The sequence below is a fragment of the Daldinia caldariorum genome, assembly GCF_022478825.1.
Source record: "Daldinia caldariorum strain CBS 122874 unplaced genomic scaffold F4812scaffold_3, whole genome shotgun sequence".
In the NCBI taxonomy this organism is placed as follows: Eukaryota; Fungi; Ascomycota; class Sordariomycetes; order Xylariales; family Hypoxylaceae; genus Daldinia; species Daldinia caldariorum.
In genome coordinates this window covers 616,939-629,921 of record NW_025953039.1, presented here as the reverse complement: position 1 = coordinate 629,921, position 12,983 = coordinate 616,939, and the positions used below count along the sequence as shown (strand labels likewise).

The 12,983-nt window shown below is 46.2% G+C and overlaps 3 protein-coding genes across 3 annotated transcripts; all 3 read right to left on the bottom strand.

Annotated features, from left to right (window-relative positions):
• Positions 1-158: 158 nt before the first annotated feature.
• Positions 159-1,506, bottom strand: F4812DRAFT_417384 (uncharacterized protein). Its single transcript, XM_047933167.1, has one exon. It carries the CDS (start codon positions 1,155-1,157, stop codon positions 906-908), a length of 252 nt encoding a protein of 83 aa, XP_047792724.1. The 5' UTR covers positions 1,158-1,506; the 3' UTR covers positions 159-905.
• Positions 1,507-2,024: 518 nt separating this feature from the next.
• On the bottom strand, positions 2,025-9,713 carry F4812DRAFT_469042 (P-loop containing nucleoside triphosphate hydrolase protein; the record flags this gene model as incomplete). Its single annotated transcript, XM_047938837.1, has 6 exons — positions 2,025-3,007; positions 3,159-3,440; positions 3,503-6,608; positions 6,660-7,135; positions 7,315-8,133; positions 8,189-9,713. 6 exons carry the CDS (start codon positions 9,711-9,713, stop codon positions 2,025-2,027), a joined length of 7,191 nt encoding a protein of 2,396 aa, XP_047792723.1.
• On the bottom strand, positions 9,562-12,388 carry F4812DRAFT_263901 (uncharacterized protein). The gene is made up of 2 exons (XM_047930836.1): positions 11,371-12,388; positions 9,562-11,318 (listed from the first exon to the last, which is right to left on the bottom strand). The coding sequence occupies exons 1-2, from the start codon at positions 11,729-11,731 to the stop codon at positions 10,207-10,209; spliced, it is 1,473 nt and encodes a 490-aa protein (XP_047792722.1). The 5' UTR covers positions 11,732-12,388; the 3' UTR covers positions 9,562-10,206.
• Between the last annotated feature and the right edge of the window lie 595 nt (positions 12,389-12,983).

Below are 12,983 nucleotides of genomic sequence, written 5' to 3'. Positions count from 1 at the left end.
ATTTTCGTAGAATAATATATGATTGGTCGGAATCCTTTAGCCCAACAGCCCAGATGAGCAAGGGGGATCTGTCCGTGCGTCAGGGTTCTGTGGGTCTATTTCCCTTTTTAAGGGGTCGCGCGATCTCGATTTTCACGTGCTGCGATTTAAAAGTCTGGGTTTCTCGTCATTTGTTATTCGGAGAATTAAAAAAGTTTAAAGTTAGCTGCTTCTCTCTTATTCGAGGAATATTTTTTATATTGAAGAATTCTTTTTTATTTTATTTTATATATATTCATTTTACGAAGAGCTTAGAAGAAGATGGCAAGCGAAGAAAAAAAAAACCAGTTGCTGGAGAGACTTGGTAAAGAGACAAAGCTACTAACTAGGTACCTAAGGCTAAGCAATTCTTGGATCCCTTAACCGCATCGTTCTGGGTCTCTCTGGGTCTCTCTGGGTCTGTCCGTAGTCTTTATCCACCAAACCGACCTATCAAACTCTCCTAGAGTTGTTGGCCAACGTTGGCTTGCTTGAGGAATCAGACGTTATTGGTAAACATGCCTGGCTTTGCAGCATCGTACGTGTAAAATATCCATTCCCGAACCTTTCTACTACCTACCTAATGGTATTTGATGCCTGAGTGGGGGGACTGTTACTCTTAAGACCGTCTATTCTCCGCGCTTTTTTATACTCCCCAAACATTTTCTTGTCACGCTCGTCATGTACAAACCTAGAAAGTGTACCTAATGATTTGCGGTGTTACTTGGATCCATAATACTATGAAATACTAATACTTTCTAAAGAACAGGTAGTTAACAGTAACAGGTAGCAAAGTCAGAGTTTGTTAGGTACAAGAGGCGGTGTCAACCATTTACGCTCTTTGAAGTTGTTGCGCAGTAGGAACAAGGCTACTGCATGATCGTGCATTAAAACAATATACTATTGTGACTTGTAAGTTGTCTAGACTTTATTTGCTTAAAGGCTTTTGAGGGGTTGTGGTTGATTACACTAACTATAATTGTCCAAGTCTTGAGAGAGTGTGGATACGGGTTAACTAGGGTAACTAACTCACTGGCTCTCCAAATTCCCAACTCGTCTTTAAACGACGTAAAATTTGAAGCTTGACAAGTTGGAGTAATATACGACAAAGTAAGCAGGTGTCGTATGTTGAAAATCATCGTGTTACCCTTATATCATATTAGCGAACAAGGCAAGTTGAACTGAGGCAAGGAACCGATGGAAACCTATGACACGTGCTATCCTTTTTAACTACCTAATGTATAAAGAGGGAGAGAGCGAGAGGTATAATCACTTTGGCGAAGCTCTGGAAAATAACTCATTAAGTTCAGGAATTGAAGTACTCAGAGGTAGTCAGTGAACATTGCAGCCAAGGCTGACAGCTCTAAATTAACGCCGCTGAGTTATTATGGGAACCGAAAGCCTTTAGGACCAAAGTTGGTAGTATAAAATCCTTAACTATACGAGGAATAGGTAGAATTAAACAAATTAGATAAGATCTTGACGATAGCCTCATCTTTCTAGTCTTTATTCTGACTTGCCATTCTACCTATTTCACCTAGTGAGTTACACCAACGCCAGTATTATTACGATCCGGAGGTATTACTATTTTTTTCCTATTTATATCAAAAGCTCAAGCGATGATCTGATGACAAGAAGTATCGATAGTAATGTAGCAATGTTCTTGTAATATATTGTAACGCTCACCCCTTACCAAGACTATCCAAGACCATAGGAAACCTCATAGCTATCGTACATCACAATCTACCTTTCTTCCAGCATACCAACTCAGGGGTATGTAATCGTTAAGTTCTCATGCATCACTACACATGAATCCTTCTCCCGACCTAGCCTTAGGTCAGGTAGCTACCTGGTATTTATGTCTGTAGATCGAGTATCAAGCCTCTTCTCATCAAACAAAGTGACCATCCCAAACACCCCCAATACATAACTCTTCTTCTCTCTCTTGTACTGGCACACTATCCCCAAACCTTACTTACTTACTTTAGATGCCTTACTTGCTCCCTCTAAATCCCCAACTGCTCATTCGACATAAAATGAGACCCCCCAGCACACCTATACCCACCAACCTGCGGAATCCACGCGAAACCCATGGGACACCTGCCCATTCTCATCAGCTTCTCCTGCATCATCTTCTCCTTCCTGACTCTCTCTTCCTTCTTCTTTCGCTCCTGCTCCGCAAGCTCGTGCCTCCGCCGCGCCTCCTTCAGCTTCCGCAGCTCCTCCTGCCTCTTCGCCTCGTCCCGCTCCCGCTGCGCCGCCTCTTCTTGTAGCTTTAGTTGTCGTTCTAGTTCTTCTGCTTCCTGCTTCGCTTTGGCTGCTTCGCGTTGCCGCTCGAGGAACGCCTCTTTGTCTCGCTGCAGTTGCTCCCATACCTCGTCCGAGACGCCCGCGTCCCGAATGCTGGCTTTTCCACCGCCGCCGCCACCGGATCCGTCCTTGTCTTTCTTAGGCGGTTCTTCTTCTTTTTCCTTCTTGTCGACTTTTTCCTCCGCAACTGTGTCCGTCGCGGTCGCGATCTTGGGTGGTGGTGGGGGATCCAGGGTTGCTAGTTGGACCGGTGGGGAGGGGAAGGGCATGGAGAAGGGGTTGTTGGTTTCGGTGGCCTTGGCTCGCTCGGTGCGTTCTTTGAGCATACCTTGGATGACGTCTATCACGATGTCCTCGGGCACCATGCGGTTGGGGTTAGGGGTTTTGGACTTCATGATCTTGGAGAAGATAGACTTGGTAAGGGTCTGTACGTCGCGGGCGTTGCCCCAAGATGGTGTCTGCGTAAGCGTTCCAAATAGACCCAGTAGTTTCGTGTCCAAGGTAGGTGATACCTCTAGGTCCTTCGTGTCTAGTTTCTTCTTCTGTAGGCCTTGTAATAGAAGGTCTCGACAGTGACGTGGTGGAAGGTTGGGGAAGGAGATTGTCTCGGGGAATCTGCTGGTCAAGCCGGGATTCTGGTTCATCAGTCGATTGATATCATTGTCGTAGCCGGCGAGAACTAGTGTTTAAAGTTAGCAGGTGTCAGGTAAGTATATATAAGAGTATTAAACGAAGCCCTGAACCCAAGTCTGTCGCTACTCTAGGCATGTTTTGAGAGGACGCAGTTGGAAAGCAGTGCAGTAAAGAAAGTGACTTGTAGGTATACTTACTGACTACAAGTTTATTGTGGTATTTTTCCTTGGTCAGACAATCAACAATCTCGTCCATTGCTTCCTTGGCAAAGTGACCTTCGGCAAGTCTGTAGGCCTCATCGATAAAGAGCACCCTTCCGAGGGCTTCGTCAAACTTCTTCTGGACCTTGGGGCCGGTGTGGCCAACGAACTGGCCTATTAGATCTGTTGCTGAGCAGTCCACCACAGTGGCATCCGCAAGGAAACCCATGTCGTAATATACCTTACCCATCCTTCTAGCCGTCGTAGTCTTACCGGTTCCTATCATAGGCTAAGTTAGAGATAGTTTAGATAGGTATTTATTTACTGGGGAAGGCAATTACCTGGTGGTCCACGGAAGAGAAATCCAAAAGGAATCTGCGAAGTGGGATCCATATCCATGGCTTTCATGTTCTTGACGACTTGCTGGTAGCCTTCTAGCTGCTCGATGATTTCTTCGCACCCGATAACATCTTTGAAGAGCATGCGAATATTGGTCGCGGCACGCTCGCCTCGGTCGAACTCGGGGTCAATATCTTCAGGAAGCAGTACGTCGGTATTTTTCTTTTGAGGATTCTCAGACAGACGCTTCTGTTGGGCGTCCTTAGCCCGGTCGAGGATGATGTCAACTTCGCCGGCATTACCAAAATTAGGTCTGTTACGGGCACGTCGGAGAACCTCGATAACGACCTTCTTTGCAAGCTCTCCCGCTCTGAATCCCTGTTGGCTCAATTTGAGATCGAGTATATGTCGAAGTTGATTGTCATCATAATCCTGGAAATTGAAGCCAGATGACATGGGGAACCGTCGTGATAATCCCGGATTGACCTTCTGGAACATATCCTCCATTAGTTCCTTGTAACCGAGCAGTAGAACACATCGGTCCTCAAGGGCAGTACTCTGGACTTCGGCGACGATGGTATCCACGACTGCTGTCTTAAACGGATCACCTGTACCCCCAACGCCCGAGCTTCCACCAGCGAGCATATAGGCTTCGTCGATAATAAGAACTTTCCCCTTCGTAGATTCGAGGATAGCTTTGGTGTTCTTTTCGGAGTGGCCGAGGTACGCCCCAACAAAGTCGGATGGGTTCTTGATAATGACTTCTCCGTTGCTTAAGAGGCCCAGTGCTTTCAATATCTTGCCGTAAAGCTTCGCAACAGTCGTCTTTCCCGTTCCTGGATTCCCGAAAAATACCTTATTCAGGGAACATTCAACGGGGGGCTGCTCCTTCATTTCTCGCTCGTAATTCATCTGTAGGCGATCGACGAGGACCATAACTGACTGCTTGACTGAATCCAAGCCTATCATGTTTTGGAGCTTCTGCCAGTCCTTATTGTTGGAGAATTGCTTGCTGGGTTCTGGACCTACAAGGTCAATATTCCGAAGTAGCAAGTCATTCGGTTGTTTTCCCTGTCGCCTCTCGTCGTGCAGGCGGTCCGCTTGCCTTTTGAGGATAATTGCCAGTACGTTCTCTACCTGCCGAGCGTTGCCGAACCCTTCCCTCCCTCGACCGCGGCCAATACGCCGCGCCACAACCCGCATATACAATCCATCAGGTTTGCCCTCGACCTGCATGCGGCTGTCGTACTTCTTTGTCAGCTGGTATTTCATGATCTCGAGAAGCTCGTCATCTTCGTAATCCTGAAAGTTCATCTCGATGGGAATACGACTAGGAATTCCCGGGTTGTGCGCGAAGAAGCCTTCCATCTGTTTCCGGTATCCGGCGAAAACGAACACAACCTTGCCTCTGAGATTCTCTATCTCCGCAAGGAGGAAGTCGAGCACCTGAGGGCCACCGGTGGAGCTCCCAGACACAATTTGGTATGCCTCGTCTAGAAAAAATACCCCGCCCCCCTTTTCGAGGATCTTGTCTATCAAGGCTTGGCAACCTTGTATCCCATCATTAGCCAATCGCGAACCGGTAGTCTCCTCAAAATGGTTGCCAGAGATCGCTCCAACGGAAGACAAGAACTTGGCATATAGCCTGGCAACTGTCGTTTTGCCGGTCCCAGGGTTTCCGAGTAGGGCAGCTCCGAATCTTTCATCCTTAGTGTCTACTCCCTGACGAACAGCCGTATCAATCCGTGCCTTGATTGCTAGGAATTCCTTCTTCACAGTCTCTAGCCCGATCATCTTGAATAGAGAGTCGAGGGCTTCGTTGAAGGCATTTTCATACTTTTTCTGATACTGCCAATCTGTTTCGGCTCCTGAAGGGCCTCTAGACGGAAAAGGCTTGCCTTGAGGGGTACCCGGCGTACTGTCATTAGAACTATCATCAGGAGTATCATCGTGGTTGCTACTGCCATCTTTGCCATCTTTGCCATCTTTGTTATTAACATTGTGGCTATTGCCATGACCGTTGCTGTTACAATCTTCAGTTTTATTGCCATTTTCGGGTTCCGTGCTTGAAGTAGATGGATTCTCAGCAGGCCATTGACCTGGCATATTGTTGGCGGATGGTTTCTCCTGTGAAGAGGTCTGGTTTCCATCTTTACTAGGCTTGGCTGTCCCCTTAGGTGTTTGCTGCTTAGCTTTGGTATCCGGTGGGGGACTGTTATTTGTAACAACAGGTTTCCGAGCCTGTTTTGTCAACTCTGCAAGTTCGATGCGGTGCTGTTGCAAAGTCTGCTCCTTTATCCTTTCCTCCTGGGCATCTTTAATAATCTTCCTCTGCTTCTCTATATCATCTTGGAGGGATTTCAGAAGCTTAGCGTAAGCGAGCTGCTTCGCCTGTCGCTCCTGTTCGAGCTCCTTATCTCTACGGGCTTTGCGGATCTTTTCTTCCTTCTCTCGACGGCAAGTCTGGCAAGCGGGTGGAGTTTTATTGAAACAATTCCATGTAAGTTTATGCTTCTGCGAACAAACATCGGTGATGATCGCGTCGCAAGGCATTTTCGAATGATCGACTCGTATGTGGCATCGCCTTGAGCATGTATGCTTACCACAGGATAACATTTCATTGCATGGCAAAGTACATCCTCCATCAGGGCAATAAAGCTCGAAATCGTCAGGTGAGCGAACAATATGTTTTGTGTCTGGGTGTTTTTCACACTTGAGGGGAAATCCATTATGGATTCTCCCATCCTTTTTCAAATGATCAAACAACCTTATCCACTCGTCTTTTCCCTTCTTAGCGTTCATGAATGTACTCGTATTACCAATCATGATTAATGCATTTCGAGCTCTGGAAACAAGCACGTTAAGTCGTTCTGGGGCACACATGAATCCAATGTCCCCATCATCATTACTGCGAGTTAATGAGGCGACGACAATGTCGCTCTCTTCGCCCTGGTAGTTGTCAATAGTGGAGAGGCGGATTTGCTTCTTGTTCACTTCCGCACTTTCGGCTGGCATTTCCCCGGATTCAACGAGATCATGTGAGTCCAGGTCGTTCAAAATCGGATCATGGTCCTTGCCGAGTTTGTTTCGAAGTAATGATAGTTGACCCTACGGTATGTTAGCGGTTTAAGCGTATATGGACGCTTGACTGAAACTTACTAGATATGGGGTTAAAACTACTATATTTGAAGTCTTATAGTTCTGTTGACCCAGGTAGCGAACACACTTTAAGACCATGTCTGCTTCGAAAATGTTCTGCTTACTTGCCCCAGCAGTCGGATCAAGCTTGTCGACAAGGACATTATGTCTCGCTTCAAGGTAACGGTGATTGACAAAGACGACATTACCTTGGAATCCCAATAGTTCCGGCCGATTTTGCGTATCTTTTGCATCTTGGAGGTCAGGATAATTATGTCTTATCAGTGCTGAAATTTCCGGCCTCATTCTGTGCTGGTTCAGCAGCGTACAGTGAGGCTGCCCCTGAAGTATAAGCCGCTCAAACAGCGACCGATTGAGATCGTACCCATGTCCAGCTTCTACAGTGAGCTTAAAGTTCTTTACTTTTGGTCGAAGCTGCTTGTGATCACCGATTTGGACGAGTTGTTTCGTGCTAGGACCCATAGCCGCAAGGATATCTTCGAGTGTATCGAATTAGCGAGTGATATTGAAAGAATAGGACGATGGACTCTTTTCGAGTGTAGTAGTAGTAGTAGTAGGTACCTGTAGAATGATTTCTGGGTGAATGTAGACAGATGGCCACAAATATACTCAAAGGGGGTGTAGGGCTGGGTGAACAATATTGGAATATACATACGGCTTTCTAGAATTTCTCCCGCTTCCTCAACTATGATAATCCCAGGCGCAGCAGCCTGTATCTCTTGCGCGTACATGGAAGCTGCCGTAGTAGTGCAGCAGATAATACGCTTACTTCGGAGAGTTTGCTCCGTTCTCTCCTTCCGCAGGCTCTGTAGAGTCTTGTAGGTCTTGTTGAAATCAGTAATCCACTTGGAGAGTGTGGAAATCCTTTCTCGGCGAATCTCATCCTCCCACTCCTGTATCTTCGCATGACGATCTTGCTTCTTCATACCCCATACCTCCTTACTCGAGGCATCTGACTTTTCCTTGCCAAAGGGACCCGGTGGTTTTCCTTTTGCCCAGAGATCAAAGAGATAATAAGGCTGCATTGAGGCACCCTTTTTCCCAACACGGGTTTCGCCATCTGCTACTTTTGGGACCTCCAGCGCATCAAAGAAGTGGCTTTCCGTATCTGAGAACTCTATGAATTCTAACAAATCGTTATAAGATATGCGAGGCTGCGCAAAGGTAGCGAAATGCTTTTCTACTCCTTCGGCTAATGATTGCAGCTTTCCTTTCTCAGAGGCAATTAGGTCATACCGAGTTCTCGATACTTTAACGTAGCCAGACGTCTGATTTTTCAGGGTGAGTGCTTCAGTTCGATCAGTGAACTTTGATCCGAGTCGGACAATGTAATTTGAGTTGATCCCAATATCGAGCAAGTCCTCGATGAATTGGTCCAGAGCGTGGTTTGTAAATGATAGTACTAGCAACGTCTCCTGTGTTTCATCCAGTAATATCTTCGTTAGGAGAGCACCAACTAAAGACTTTCCAGTTCCTAGTCTAAAGGTTAGAATGGATAGTTTTATACTAGTTTCTTTGGGCCTTCATACCTGGTGGACCTTGTATCTGGCATGTTTGACACTGCAAACCATATATGAGGGCTTTGACTTGCGATGGATCAAGATTAATGCTTTTGGTTGTCTTGATCAGGTCCTGCAAATCGGTCGGGGAAGATAAAGACCTTTGCAGAGCATCGATGACTTCCTGTGGCTTAACCGGCGACTCTTGTGGTTCCTTGGAACGAACTAGGATATCGTGGTCGAGTTCAATATCAGTCTTTCGCTTTAGTCGCTCCAAAACTGGTTCGTAAGCGAAAATCGGAGTTGAAACAAGTAAGAAATCGACCGTGCCTCTCTGTAGGGCTAACAAAAGGTTTGCTAGCATGTTTTCACCAACAACCTGTAAGCAGAGACGAGGTGGATGAAGAGCCAGCTTTTCTTCGTTCCTGTCTAGAGATGCAAATGCCAGGAGGGTATCATCCTTCATAAAGCATCCAAAGCTTTGGTGCTTTAGGAATCCCGGAGATTTCTTTAACTCCTTTTTCCTCTTTTCGATGCTTTCACTCTTCATGTTCAAGATATCCTCGGAGCATCTGAGTACTAGATTGCATGGCCGTTCATTCGTCATTGACTCTTTGTGTATGTCCTCCAGTAACAGATCTTTGATGATCATGTTTCTCCAATTTTTCTTCCTGGTTTGGCTTCTCATATTCTTGAGATCTTCACGCATATCGGCAAGCATGTCTTCTCTGAGTAGACGGAATTGGTTATCAAGATGATCGAGCGCTCGATTTAGGTTTCCTTCTTCGAACGCTACCGCGGCCTGCGTATAGAAAGGTCTCTCGGTAGATTCCATCTCGTCTCGGGTAGGAAGGATTGATATGTCATGGTAATTAGTGAAGTCGTTATCATGACGACCCCCTGGACTAAATTTGTTGACTAGATGGGAGCTCGCGGTAGACTCTGAAGGTTGGACTAATGCCCTGACCTTCTGAAATGTGCCTCTTGATGCCGGAGGGCACGATTCTTCGAGCTTCTTGAAAGTGTCATCTTGACAGAGTGACAATGCAACCTCTCGAAACTTGGATGATTGTGACTGTGGTAGCAGTATTAGCTGCAACAGTAGCCAAGCAAAGCCTTCTAGGGCTTGAGGCTCAATTTGTTCGGATTTGACATTTTGGATCAAACTGTCCCAAAATAACGGCGGGTCAACCATAACCCATAGGACTTGGTTGAGGAGTTCACCCTCGCAAAGCCTTTGCAGAGCAGGGTCGGCGAGGAACTTCAAAAGGCTCGAGACATGGTTGTTCATAAATTCAACCGAGGTATCTATTGTCAAAGACTTGTGCAGCGCTTGTTGGCCAACCTTTGATGAAGCCAACCTCTCGATGCAATCTGGCTCGTCAGTTCTGTTGACGATTGACTCGAGAAACCTTTGTGCATCCCTAACCCCCTCAAAAGGTTTCCCCTTCCCTTCTAATATTCTATAGAAGAACTTATCAAGAGCTCGAGACCGGGAATTGGTGTCCTGATCTTGAGTTGGCGATGGTCCGCTAGCAGCTGCTTGGTACGACATCGTGGCGTCGTTGGTAAGAAGTAAATATTACTTGATTAGAAGATTGGAGAAGCCGTAGGGGAGAGTAAAGGTAATAAATCTGAGGTAGGTATGAAGTAAAATAGGTAACATAAGACGAACAATTTAGACTTTCTGCTTAAGTTAGGAGGTAGTCATGATGAACAGGCATTTCCCCTCGATTTCGAGTTTCGAGTCTCTTTGTTTCAGGCCGATAAACGTTGGTTTGCTATTCGGCGGCAGGTTGCATTATCTCATATCTCATATTCCCCCTAGCCAACCCGCATACATGTAACACAGTACCGTGCGTGTCTTGACTTTAGGTATCATACTGCTGCGCCCTGTTATTTGACCTAAGTGCGGAGTAAATTATGCCTATCATGCGGGCACACGAACAAGTGTATAAACGCGCAAACGCGCAAACGCTCAATCGCGCAATCGAGACTCTCCTAATGGAATGCTACTTGATGCTCTTTGATGCCAACACACTTATTTCTTAGGCACACTTACCGCAATATCCGCAACTCGGGTCACACCCTGTAAAGTCTAGCGAGAAATCATCATCATCATCATCATCCGATTCGTCAGATTCACCCTTCCGTGAAAGCAGGCTGGGGTAACTATCGTCTTCATCCTCATCACTCAGGCAGGCTGCGCCATCGCTGCCTAGTCCATGATGCGGCCTAGCCCACATATCCCTCCAATCACTTGGGAGTACTTCCCGAGGCTTGCCGCCTTGCTCCCTCAATTCGAGTGGTCCCGACCCTGTTCGACACAGTTCGAGCTTCAAATGGCCTGCCCGCTTGACCTCAACAATCAGTTGGCGCAGAATGGAAGCGAATCGCTGAAGTTCGGATTGATGGCTATTTTCCCAATCGAGCAATTCCTGTTGGATGGCCTTTTCTTGGACATCTTCAAAGTTCCCTGTAAGATGATATGCGGTAATGAAGTAGGGTATCTGTCGGAGCCATAGTCTAGGAAGTTGCTCATTCATATCGACTGGTGCACCTGTTTGAGATCTTGCCTTGGACCTCGTCTTAATTTCAATGATTGATTGCTGAGGTATTATCTTTCCGGCTGTTTCGATAGCAGGTGACTCTGCAAGGTCCAAATCATCTAGTTCAGTAACCGTAGTAGCAAAATCGTCTTTACCATTTGCCAAGTATCCGTCGCACTCAAAACGAACCAAGCAGTTCAATCCGCTGAAGGAATATGAGATGATACGCTGGTGCGATTTAGTTTCCTGCACCTTGGACTCATAAGAGGTAAAAGAGTCCAAGAAGGAATGACCGTATCCGCGAACGTCGGGAATGACTTGATCGCGACAATTGCGGACCATGAATAGGGTATCCCCAATCATTTCAACGTCAAACCTGAAGGTTAAATCAACCGATCGTACGAACCGGAGAATGTCTCCGAGGGAACTCGCGCAGCCCATAATGTCAATTTTTGACGTGTCAAACTCTTTATTCAGAGAAACTAGAGAATAGACAGAGGGCAGCATAGGATGGTCGGGAAACCTTGCTCCATTATGATCTCGAAGATAATCTCCACGATCTCCAGGGAGTTGTGAAGGTAACTGGGGCGGTGTCCAAGTTGCTGGTTCTCCTATTTACCGTGTCAATATCCTGCGCATGGTGAATGGTTTCTCATAACAAACCTGGAACAATAATTTTAGGGGTTTTGGAATCAACTAGAGAATATGAAGCTGCATATCTGCAATTGGTAATCTTCGCATCGCCCGTATTGTAGTTCGAATTACTTTCTAAAGCAATCTTCGTGATAAGGCGACCGAGAGGAGCATCGTCGGCAATGCCTCTAGAGGGTTGATCTTGGCTTCTACTCGGATTAGGGCCATGTTCTCTTCCATCATTGCCTCGCCCTCGCCCTCGCCAGCTGCCGCGACCGCGACTGCGACTACTAGTCCCACCACGATCACCACGCCCACGCCCACGATCACCACGACCACGCCATTGACCACGGGTAGAGTTCGAAGGCACTCTAGGAATTAATGTGCTCATGTTTTGAGTGTGGCAGGGAGCGAATTTGAGTAAAAGGTTAGGTAATTAAGAGAGTGTTTCTCTGGTCTAGTGTCTTTGGGATGTTAGGATATATAAATATATACCTTATAAAATGGTATCTAATCTCCATAACCCAGAGAATGTAGAACAGCAACAATGCATACTACCCTAATGGGGGGCTATGCCACGTCTATTAAGCACGGATTTATGCACAATGAAGAGCGACTTTCCGTTGCACAAACGTAGGTACCTCTTATCACCTACCAAAAACCCGTACTGTGTACCTGAGGTATAGGGGAGTGACTTACAATTCTAGCCTTACCTACCCGCCATAACCCCGCGAAAAGGGTAGCCATAAGACAATCCTTGGCTGGACTAAAACGAAGGCCGACTTCTAAACTTAAACATGTTATGTACTTCGGTTTTCTATTCTCTCCCCCCTTCTTTTAAATATATATATATATTTTAATTTTCTGCAACAGTACCTTCACCGGAACGAAGTGTTATTAATGATGCTTAGCGAAGAGCTCCTAGATTAAGTTTAGTAACATATCGACACCATAAGAAATGTCGACATTGATGATATGCCCGTAGATTTAATGTTACGTCGAAGGACCTCGAGCATTCGGTCCATGTTTCGTATAACTCCATGCTTGGGATGTGTTCAATGCCGTTTAGGGACCATCTCATTGATGCTTTGGATCTCGAACGTAGCGATTATCGGGTCGATCATTGTGTTCCCCAGAAAGATGTAACGAAGGCAACGATAACATTCTGTCGCAATAAAAAGGGGCTCAAACCTCGCTTTCTCTCACTTTTGATCCAGAAAGCCAAATCACTTCTTTGCATAGGTAGCTAATCCGAAACCAGATATAATTTTCGGGTATGACCATCAGCGTATATTCTCCCTACAGCAGCGGATTCACGGGGGCAGCTATAACGGGTTCAAAAGCATGGCTGATGCCAATCTCAACTTCCCATACCTGACCCTAGAAGTGAGAAGCGACGTTTGACTATATCGATGCGATGATTTTGTCGGTGGCCACATATGCTTGGATATAACCTGGGCGGTCCTCAGGGGACCAAGACATATTCTTGCTCGCTTAGACCCGTACGGCTCCTGGATTTAGGTGATACGGAGAGAAGTAGTGACGAAACCACAACGCAGTCCTCGCTACTATACAAAATGCATTTTCAGCTTCTCAACTAAAAGACCGTTCAATCATCAATTTTCCGTATCCAGCAGTGGGCT